Raw genomic sequence first — 11,617 nt, 5'->3', positions numbered from 1 at the left:
AGATAGAATAGATAGACTTTTGAGTGACAGATAAGTTCAAGTCTCCACATACCTTTTTGTCGAGAAGTTCCACCGGTTCCTTGAGTAGATCTTCTACTTGTATGATGAATCGCCATGAAGTCCTTGAGCTCAACTACACTTACTATCCTAGTCTGAGACTTATCTATAAGAGACTAGAAATCAAGACTTATAGTTTTGATCAATAACATTGACAAACATGCTTGAGATAGCAACGCATGCGAGTTTGACCGAGCAGTGCTCTAATATCACTTTCTACATATGAGAAAGAATTCATGGCTATTGTCTTAGTTGTCCAAAGATAGAGGCAATATTTACAAGGTACTAAATTCATTATCAAAACTGACCATCAAAGCATTCAATACTTTCTTGATCAGAATATTATTACTGCCTTGCAACATAAATGGCTTATTAAATTGCTAGGATTTAATTATGAAATCCAATACAAGAAGGATGCTGACAATTTGGTATCTGATGCTTTATGCTTTATCCAGAAGACCTGTTGATTCATTATCTTGTCACTCAATCTCAGTCTCTACTCCAACTTGGGTGCAAGATGTTCCTCTCAGTTATACTCATGATGCTAAGGCAGATCAGCTCATTGCACAATTATTATTTCAACCTAATTATGTGCCTCATTTTACCTTTCAAGAAGGTATCTTAAGATATAAAGATAGGATTTACATTGGCACTGGGAATCATATTAGACATAATCTTATAAAATCCTTGCATGCATCTGTTGTTGGTGGCTGTTCTGGTATGCAAGCAACTTATGTCAGAGCAAGGAGACACTTTTATTGGTAAGGGATGAAAAAGGATATTTTGCTCTTTGTCTCTCAATGTGACATTCGTCAAAGAAATAAGAGTGATTCCACTACTCATGCTGGTCTCCTTCAGCATCTTCCTATACCTGATTATGCTTGGCAACACATTACCATGGACTTCATTGATGGTTTACCTATCAGTGACAGAAAGAGTATTGTTTTAGTCATTGTAGACAGATTGACTAAGTATGCTCATTTCATTGCTCTCCAGCATCCTTATACAACTGCCTCTATAGCTCAAGTCTTCCTCAATCAGGTATTCAAACTTCATGGCTTACCTTCTTCAATTGCATCTGATAAAGATAAGGTATTTACAAGTAATTTCTGGCAAGATTTGTTCAAAGCCATGGGCACCAAGTTGATCCTCAGTACAACATATCATCCACAGACTGATGGTCAAACTGAAAGAGTTAATGGTTGTCTAGAGAATTATTTAAGGTGCATCACTGGGCATAAACCAAGCAGCTGGACTAAATGACTTGCACTTGCTGAATGGTGGTATAATACCAGTTTTGATAGAGGATTAAAAATGTCTCCATTTCAAGCATTATATGGTTATTCTCCTCCTCATCTGGCTTTCCCTTCTACCACTACTACTTCTGTTGCTGCTGTGGAATCTTAATTGAAAGAGAGAGAAAATATGCTGGACTTACTTAAGGAGTCACTTCAAAAGGTTCAAGAGAGGATGAAACTTTACTCAGATACTTCTAGAGTGGAAAGGTCTTTTGAAGTGGGAGATTTAGTCTACCTAAAATTGCAGCCATACAGACAGGATTATGTATCCCTAAAGCGCAACTTTAAGCTCTCTGCTAAATTTTATGACCTTTTTCCAGTTCTGCGAAAGTTAGGCACTGTGCCTTATAAATTGGAGCTTCCCTCTCATTCAAGAATTCACCCAGTCTTCCATGTCTCTCAGCTGAAGAAGCACATTGGTGCCCAGATTATTCATTCTCCTACAGTACCAGTGGTTGATGGGTCGGTAGACCGACTTTGTTTTACCGCAAGTGCACGGTGTCAAAAATAGCACACAAAAGCAAGCACGGTTCGTTCCCTCAAGGAGTGCGAAGACTACTACTAATTAATATCAAGACCTAACTAATCAAGATGCAATATTTCAGAGATTGTTGTACTAAGAAAATAATCTAACTAGCAATATAAAACAAATTTATAAAGATTGTAATCGAGAATAAGGGAGTATTAGGGCTACATAATCCGTTATAAGCTATATTTACTTATGTTCTATCACAAGGTCTCGAATTTACTCGTGCGAAGTTGCAAACCTAGCTACTAACACACAGAAGATATTTCGTTTAGGATTTATAGACAAGAGTTATCATAAAAGATTGTTTGTTCTCAACCTAGAAGGTAGACATCCCTAGTACTAAGCATACATGGCATACATAGTCTTGGAAATGATCATAAAGCAATTGTTATCAAGGTTATATATGGACTAATGTTCTAGAATCCAACTATGTAGTATACAAGGCATAAAACATGAAAAACTCATAAAACAATCAGCCTCTTTTGAGAAACACAAACATTGAATTTAAGATCTTATTTTTGAAACCATTGTTTAAGAACACAAGCACTTTAACCTACAAGTTCATCCTTCACCCTAATGAGTAGCTTAGCTAGACATGGTTTCGTTCAAAGCCATAAAAAATGATATAGAGATTGTTAAACTAAGCATATGATAGCAGAAAGCAAAATGGCTAAAACCTCCTTTTCTTCCCTGTATCCGGCCTCCCTTTTCTTCTCCTCATTCCTGCCTTATATAGCACTATAGTTATTTTCTTGTATTGGTGACAACAACGACCAAAGTCCAGCCGGTCCACGAACACCAATTGCCAAATCCAGGCCCTCTCCAAGGTCCGGCCACAGTAAGCAACTCCATATTCTGTCTACCTGGGCACCACTTCTTAATCTCTGCCCCAACTATCATTTCTTGATCATCTACTTAAGCTTCATCCAACCACAACAGCCCATCTTCTGTGCTTCTAAATCTCCACTTCCTTGTTAAATTGACCCCAGCATCATAAGCACATTGCTTGCAGCCAATTCATTCTTCATTGCATCTCCAGACCAACTCCAAATTTTGGCAAAAACCCAAACAATCATCACCAGCACAAATTCAAATCAGCCAACATATAGACATAGCACAGTTCCTCTTCTCCCTTCTACCAGCAACACCAATTCAACCATCCACCAGCTTCTTGGCTGCAACACTACTTACTCTAGCAATCACCCAAGACACCACAGAAAACCCCCAACTCCATCGTTGTTGTTTCAGTTCGATTCCATCTCCATTCTCGGCTACAACTGTACATTGCCACCACTGACTGCAATTCTTTAGCTTAATCAGCTCCGAACCGAGCTCCATACAGCCATGAATCGATGGCAGTAAACAGTTGCTGTGCAATATCCCACGAACTGTTTAGCCCCAAATCTGTTCTCATTCACATCTGTAGACAACCACCACCATCCGCTTGTAATGAATAGGTCTTCTACTTATTTTGATTCAATTGATACCAGCAGCCTAAATACATCACCATCATATAAGCATTCCAGACAAAACCCACATGAGAACTCCCAATTTGAATTGATGCGAAGAACCCCCAATCTGATCTTTAAACAATAGCCAGTTCACAGTTGATTTCAACTGCGGTACCCTTCTCTCAATCTTTTGCATACAGTGAACATTTCATGGCAGCAACACTAATTTTCAGAACACATTAGCACCCTATAGATCCGTCACTAAAACCCTAGCTTAGATTTTATGGCAGACTTCAAATCAGTCTCCATTACTTCTTTGTTGCTCGCAATTAACCACCGACACTAAACCCATTGCGACCAGTCACTGACTAACTCGTTTTCACCTGAATTTCGGCTCAACAGAGCCTCCATGTACTAATGTTGTTGTTGATGGTGAGAGAAAATTCGAGCTCAGTTGAGATTGAGAAGTGTTGAAATCATGAACATCTCCATCAGCAGCAAACCCATCTACTCGCTATTCAACACCTATTTTAGGTCAAAACAATCGACCCCAAAACACCACAGATCCACTCTCGTTGTTGTAGGAACTCGAAGTAATTAACACATGCATCTCCTGGCTCTTCTCGCTGATTACACTTAAATCCAGTCCACACCTTTCGATAAGTCGAACCCATTTCTCTGCCGAGCAATCGAACTCTAGATGCAGAGATCTCGCAATACAGAATCACATCGAAACCAAGGTTGTAATAAATGATGACGACGGATGGGAAATGAAAATGAAAATTCCTTTCTCTTTTACACAGGACAGAAAATGTGGAGCAAGTGATGCCACGTTCACTATCTTCTCATCCCCCTTAAGTGTGGTTCACACGCATGACTAAGAAAATGATTTCTTTGTTCACCCTCCTGGTCATCGGATGGTTTGAGTGGTGCGGCCCATAAGCTCTGACCTTTGGCAATGCAAGTTGCAGGCACAAATTTAGCTTCTAAGCCATTTATTCTCCAGGTGAATAGAATTTCTCGTATCTCCTGTAAAAGCTCTAAAATATAATTATTAGTGAGATATAGAGACCTAGCTAGTATAAATGTGGGTATAAAAGTGTCGCACTTGCGTGCTTATCAGATTCCCCCACACTTACATTCTACTAGTCCCGAGCAAAACAAGAAATAGACCCGCTCCACAGCTGATCATATACGACACTTCAAGACCCGCTCAACAGCTGGTCATCATGATTTATTTATTTTTCTTCTTTTACAGACCCGCTCCGCAGCTGGTCATAATATGATAAGAAAACAAAAAAAATAGACCCGCTCCACAGCTGATCATGAAATGCAAAAAAAAAGTTTATTATTTTTTTTAACAAAAATTCATAAAGAAATTGAATGCCTACCACAAATCTATATATACTTAACCACTCCCCCACACTTAAACATTACATTGTCCTCGATGTAATTGAGTCATCCAACGTAGAGTTAAGGTGGGAAATTCTAAAATGCGATATGCAAGAGGCAAACAAAAATAGAAGATAGAGTAAAGGGAACAAAACTGATGGTTTGACTCCCACAAAGCGAATGATGTATGTTCCCTGCTTGCGCGCAACAAGTAATCTCAAACGAAGTGAATAATGATGCATAACAGCAACCTGCCAGCATATATGTAAAGCCTGAAAAGCTGGGGATCAACCCAACACACAAGTTCAGCTGCAACTATGAACCTGCAAACACTATAAACACCCAAAAAGATATGTGAATCCATAAATAACTCACTCCCATAAACAATAAGTTCAGAATGTTTACCAATTTTGATTCCCAGTGGAGACTCCCAATTGGGTTTTAGATTAAGAGGGAGCAATGTACTAACAATGTCAATAAGCACAAGATCATAGGACTTGGCAAAAGGAGCTAAGCAAACAATTCTTGGTTCTAATTTCTTATTGTGAATTAACTGACCAGTATCCATATGTTTCACACTTATATAAGCATCTTGATAACTACTACTAGTCTCACGAAAAACTAGTTCATCAGGCTTGGCAAAACAAGATGAGCAAATATCTGATGATTCAATTTTTGTTAACTCCTTACAACCTGCAAAGTTTTCAGACATGTTTTCGAGATTCTCATTATAACAGTGAGTATAATCATTCACACCATTAACCATGCATACATCTTCACAAGTTTCAGAAATCACAGACGAATTTGAAAGGATAAACATTTATCTCCATTTTCATATTTCCAAAAGTAAGCTCCATGATTCCATTGCGACAGTTGATAACCGCATTCGAGGTAGCCAAAAAAGGTCTACCTAAGATGACAAGAATCTTCCCACTAGGATTAGAAACAGGTTGAGTATCTAAAACAATTAAATCAACGGGATAAACAAAACTTTGAACCTGTATAAGAATATCCTCTACCACTCCCCTAGGAATTTTAATTCACCTATCAGCCAATTGGAGAGTGACATTAGTGGGTTTCAAATCACCAAGTTCTAATTGCACATATACAGAATATGGCAAGAGATTCACACTGGCCCCTAAATCTAACAATGCATGTTCAATCCTATGTTCACCTATAGTGCAAGCAATCGTAGGACAACCTGGATCTTTAAATTTGGGTGGAGTTTTCTGTGTAATAATCGAGCTCACCTGTTCAGTAAGGAAAGCTTTCTTATGCACATTCAATTTTCGTTTCACAGTGCACATATCTCTTAGAAACTTAGCATAAGAAGGAATTTGTTTAATGACACCTAAGATTGGAATGTTGACGTTAACTTGTTTAAACACTTCTAAGATGTCATTAGAACTGACTCCTTTTTTACGAGGTAGTAATGCTTGAGGAAAAGGAGCGCGAGGAACATAAGAAATTTCAGAATTACCTTTTTCGGTTTCATCGGTTTCTGTTTGTGTTGAAGGAGTAACCTGTGTAATGGTAGGCAGGTTCCTATCTTGCACATTCTCCTCAGCATCACTAACATGATTATCAATGACTCATCCACTTCTGAGAGTAGTGACGGCCTGGACATGATGAGTTGGCTTAGCACCAGATGTGCTTACCTCAAAAGAACCTTTAGGGTGAGGCTGTATTTGACTCTGGAACTGATCCTTGTCTCGCTCATTCAGTTGGTTGGCTAGCTCATTTAGCTGTTGCTGTAAGTTCACCATATATCTTTGAGTAGCCTGCATAAACAAACTCATACTTTCTTCCAAACTAGGAATTCTTTGATTAGTACAATCACTAGGAATAGAAGATGCATGCGTAATACACTCAACAGGCTTGACTTTAGCATTTCTTTCTAACGACTCAAGTCGTCGTGTCAAAATGGAAAACTTGGCCTCATAGTCGAATTCATTATCAACTATGTGAACCCCTTCACTACTAGCTACTGATCTTATGGGTTCTCTAGCCTCCCACTCTTGGATTTTTCCAGCTATTTCATGCAAAATTTTGTAACCTTCTTCGGCACTCTTATCAAGGAAATTCCCACTACAAAGTGATTCTACCGTAGTCACTGTTTTGTAATCTAATCCCTCATAAAGGATCGATATGAGCCTAGGAGTATCCAATCCATGGTGTGGACATTGTAACAAGAGATCATGAAACCTCTCTAAATAATCATAAAGACATTCTCCTTCTTGTTGCGAAAAACTATATAATTTTTGACGAATGGCAGTAGTTTTATGCCTAGGAAAGAATTTATGCAAGAATATATTAATCATGTCATTCCAAGTACTAATTGATGAAGGAGATAATGCATTCAGCCAAGATTTTGCCTTATCCTTCAAAGACAAAGGAAACAACCTAAGTTTAAGAAACTCATCAGATAAGTCCTTGAACTTCATTCTACCACACAATTCTTCAAAATCTCTAATGTGGTAGTAAGGATTTTCATTCTCCTTACCATAGAAATTAGGAAGTGCTTGAATGGCGCTTGCTCTAATTTCATAGGTTGTTGTGGCGGTAGGCAAAATAATACAAGAAAGTTGAGAGACTCTAGTAGGGTACATATAGTCTCTCAAACTTTTAACCGGAGGGTTCGTACCCTCATCATCTGTTCTCATCATGTATAAACGGTTACTTTAACAAGATGAATAATTGTTTTCTATCCCAACTACTTGGTAGATCTTGCATATGCTAAAAAAATGCATAATTCAGTTCAAATTCACCTTGCAAAGCCTCGCGAGGATTTCAGATACTTACTTTTCTGCCTGTTTTGGAGAGATTCCAACTGCGCTCTTCAAACTAAGGTACCTAAAGATAATCAAACAAGCTACGTAAAATGGAATTAAAAGAAATCTAAAAGAAAAACGAAAATAAACTATGTACAGAAAATAAAAACTAATCTACGACTAGAAAATCAATGATATCAATCAGAGAGTACTTTACAGCCACTCCCCGGCAGCGGCGCCAAAAACTTGATGGGTCGGTAGACCGACTTTGTTTTACCGCAAGTGTACGGAGTCAAAAATAGCACACAAAAGCAAGCACGGTTCGTTCCCTCAAGGAGTGCGAAAACTACTACTAATTAATATCAAGACCTAACTAATCAAGATGCAATATTTCAGAGATTGTTGTACTAAGAAAATAATCTAACTAGCAATATAAAACAAATTTATAAAGATTGTAATCGAGAATAAGGGAGTATTAGGGCTACATAATCCGTTATAAGCTATATTTACTTATGTTCTATCACAAGGTCTCGAATTTACTCGTGCGAAGTTGCAAACCTAGCTACTAACACACGGAAGATATTTCGTTTAGGATTTATAGACAAGTTATCATAAAAGATTGTTTGTTCTCAACCTAGAAGGTAGACATCCCTAGTACTAAGCATACATGGCATACATAGTCTTGGAAATGATCATAAAGCAATTGTTATCAAGGTTATATATGGACTAATGTTCTAGAATCCAACTATGTAGTATACAAGGCATAAAACATGAAAAACCCATAAAACAATCAGCCTCTTTTGAGAAACACAAACATGGAATTTAAGATCTTATTTTTGAAACCATTGTTTAAGAACACAAGCACTTTAACCTACAAGTTCATCCTTCACCCTAATGAGTAGCTTAGCTAGACATGGTTTCGTTCAAAGCCATAAAAAATGATATAGAGATTGTTAACCTAAGCATATGATAGCAGAAATCAAAATGGCTAAAACCTCATTTTCTTCCCTGTATCCGGCCTCCCTTTTCTTCTCCTCATTCCTTCCTTATATAGCACTCTAGTTCTTTTCTTGTATTGGTGACAACAACGACCAAAGTCCAGCCGGGCCATGAACACCAATTGCCAAATCCAGGCCCTCTCCAAGGTTCGGCCACAGTAAGCAACTCCATATTCTGTCTGCCTGGGCACCACTTCTTAATCTCTGCCCCAACTATCATTTTTTGATCATCTACTTAAGCTTCATCCAACCACGGCAGCCCATCTTCTGTGCTTCTAAATCTCCACTTCCTTGTTAAACTGACCCCAACATCATAAGCACATTGCTTGCAGCCAATTCATTCTTCATTGCATCTCCAGACCAACTCCAAATTTTGGCAAAAACCCAAACAATCATCACCAGCACAAATTCAAATCAGCCAACATATATACATAGCACAGTACCTCTTCTCCCTTCTACCAGCAACACCAATTCAACCATCCACCAGCTTCTTGGCTGCAACACTACTTACTCCAGCAATCACCCAAGACACCACAGAAAACCCCCAACTCCATTGTTGTTGTTTCAGTTCGATTTCATCTCCATTCTCGGCTACAACTGTACATTGCCACCACTGACTGCAATTCTTTAGCTTAATCAGCTCCCAACCGAGCTCCATACAGCCATGAATTGATGGCAGTAAACAGTTGATGTGCAATATCCCACGAACTGTTTAGCCCCAAATCTGTTCTCATTCACATCTGTAGACAACCACCACCATCCGCTTGTAATGAATAGGTCTTCTACTTATTCTGATTCAATTGATACCAGCAGCCTAAATACATCACCATCATATAAGCATTCCAGAAAAAACCCACATGAGAACTCCCAACTTGAATTGATGCGAAGAACCCCCAATCTGATCTTTAAACAATGGCCAGTTCACAATTGATTTCAACTGCGGTACCCTTCTCTCAATCTTTCGCATACAGTGAACATTTCATGGCAGCAACACTAATTTTCAGAACACATTAGTACCCTACAGATCCATCACTAAAACCCTAGCTTAGATTTTATGGCAGACTTCAAATCAGTCTCCATTACTTCTTTGATGCTCGCAATTAACCACCGACACTAAACCCATTGCAACCAGCCACTGACTAACTCGTTTTCACCTGAATTTCGGCTCAACAAAGCCTCCATGTACTAATGTTGTTGTTGATGGTGAGAGAAAATTCGAGCTCAGTTGAGATTGAGAAGTGTTGAAATCATGAACATCTCCATCAGCAGCAAACCCATCTACTCGCTATTCAACACCTATTTTAGGTCAAAACAATCGACCCCAAAACACCACAGATCCACTCTCGTTGTTGTAGGAACTCGAATTAATTAGCACGTGCATCTCCTGGCTCTTCTCGCTGATTACTTGGCTTAAATCCAGTCCACACCTTTCGATAAATCGAACCCATTTCTCTCTGAGCAATCGAACTCTAGATGCAGAGATCTCGCAATACAGAATCACATCGAAACCAAGGTTGTAATAAACCACATTACTATGGCAGCAGTGAAGGCCGACGATGAAAGGGAACTGCTTTTTAATAAAATGATACTGAAATTGATCGATTTCAATAGATCTGATGGCTATTTTAAAGAAATTTGAGCTGTGAATCTGTTTGTTTAATGGTGTTTGACTGAAATCTGTAATGAATTTGATTGATGATCCCAAGTTTGAGCTTAATTTCATGAAATTGTGATTTCCAAAAAGCCAATTTCAGTTTCTCTGCACAAACATTGTGACGGAAAAACTCACCATTTTTTCATCACTAAGGGACTCCTCCCTTTTGTCGTCGTCCAATGATGACGACGGATGGGAAATGAAAATGAAAATTCCTTTCTCTTTTACACGGGACAGAAAATGTGGAGCAAGTGATGGCTCGTTCACTATCTTCTCATCCCCATAAGTGTGGTTCACACGCACGGCAAAGAAAATGATTTCTTTGTTCACCCTCCTGGTCATCAGATGGTTTGAGTGGTGCGGCCCATAAGCTCTGACCTTTGGCAATGCAAGTTGCAGGCACAAATTTAGCTTCTAAGCCATTTATTCCCCGGGTGAATATAATTTTTTGTATCTCCTGTAAAAGCTCTAAAATATAATTATTAGTGAGATATAGAGATCTAATTAGTATAAATGTGGGTATAAAAGTGTCGCACTTGCGTGCTTATCAGTGGTCGATCTCAATGGAGATATCATTATGCTTCCTGAGAAAGTGTTGCAGACAAGGACTGTGCTTATTGGCAACAAAATGATACGGCAAGTACTGATTCAATGGACTAATTCCTCACCGGAGAATGCCACATGGGAGGCCGTCACCAACATCAAAGCTTATTATCCTAGATTCATCCTTGAGGACAAGGATGCTTCTTAGAGGGAGGCAATGTTGCATTCTCAACAGTGTAATGGCTACTGCCAGGCTGCCCTTAGTTACTTGTGGTGTGCCTTAATAAGATCGAGTTTGTCCATTAGATAATAGTCACGTGTCATTTCTTGGATTGGTTTAAAAGCTGTAAGAGAAACTTATTTCTCAGACAACAGAAATTAAATGAAATAGATATTTGTGGTTACGTTGTTCTTCAGCCAGATTTGGCCTGAATCATTGATTTGGGAGGTGTTTTTACACCAATCTTTCTAATCTTTCTATTAATTTGTTGTAGCAATACAACACAAAACTATTAATTAATATGGAATAAACAAAAAAATAAATTTAGCGACAAAATAACTGGTTACAAAAGGAATAAACAAAAAAAATTTAGCTCCAGCTCCATAATGCACAATGAATTATTGAATCTTCAACACTCATGAAATATTCGTACTTCAAGTTCTTGTATAGTTTTGCATATGTTTGTTCATCACCTTGTTGTTGAAGATCCGTAGCTTATAACAACTTATGAGAATACTCAATTTTGAGTATTTAGTATGAAAAATCGATCTACTCAGCGGTTGTTATACCAGTTCATGGTATTGTTACCTTCTCCAAAATCCATTGTACCAAAACTTTGAAGTAATACTACGATGAGATGTTCCCCTCTTAGTCTTTACTTATCTCTTTCTGCTAGATTTATTACATTCGTCCATGTAATTCAC

General features: G+C 38.3%; 1 protein-coding gene, 1 long non-coding RNA gene and 1 other non-coding gene across 5 annotated transcripts; 1 reads left to right on the top strand and 2 right to left on the bottom strand.

Annotated features, from left to right (window-relative positions):
- Positions 1 to 2,364: 2,364 nt before the first annotated feature.
- Positions 2,365 to 4,527, bottom strand: LOC113275065. Its single transcript, XR_003323413.1, has 2 exons — positions 4,475 to 4,527; positions 2,365 to 4,364 (listed from the first exon to the last, which is right to left on the bottom strand). It is a non-coding gene; the product is annotated as an uncharacterized LOC113275065 (long non-coding RNA).
- Positions 4,528 to 4,603: 76 nt separating this feature from the next.
- Positions 4,604 to 10,331, bottom strand: LOC113275064. 3 transcript variants are annotated; one of them, XR_003323412.1, is made up of 2 exons: positions 6,208 to 10,331; positions 4,604 to 5,059 (listed from the first exon to the last, which is right to left on the bottom strand). XR_003323412.1 is itself a non-coding variant. In XM_026524498.1 (2 exons), the coding sequence occupies exon 2, from the start codon at positions 7,391 to 7,393 to the stop codon at positions 6,320 to 6,322; it is 1,074 nt and encodes a 357-aa protein (XP_026380283.1). In that variant the 5' UTR covers positions 7,394 to 7,580; positions 8,494 to 10,331; the 3' UTR covers positions 4,604 to 6,319. The 3 variants fall into 3 exon arrangements, 1 of the variants encoding a protein (XP_026380283.1); XM_026524498.1 differs by having other exon boundaries at positions 4,604 to 7,580; positions 8,494 to 10,331; XR_003323411.1 differs by having other exon boundaries at positions 4,626 to 4,654; positions 4,883 to 10,331.
- LOC113276684 lies at positions 6,894 to 6,997 on the top strand. The gene has a single exon (XR_003324607.1). It is a non-coding gene; the product is annotated as a small nucleolar RNA R71 (small nucleolar RNA).
- Positions 10,332 to 11,617: the final 1,286 nt, after the last annotated feature.

This window comes from Papaver somniferum, chromosome 4 (assembly GCF_003573695.1).
Source record: "Papaver somniferum cultivar HN1 chromosome 4, ASM357369v1, whole genome shotgun sequence".
In the NCBI taxonomy this organism is placed as follows: domain Eukaryota; kingdom Viridiplantae; phylum Streptophyta; class Magnoliopsida; order Ranunculales; family Papaveraceae; genus Papaver; species Papaver somniferum.
This window is presented reverse-complemented; position numbering and strand designations above follow the sequence as displayed.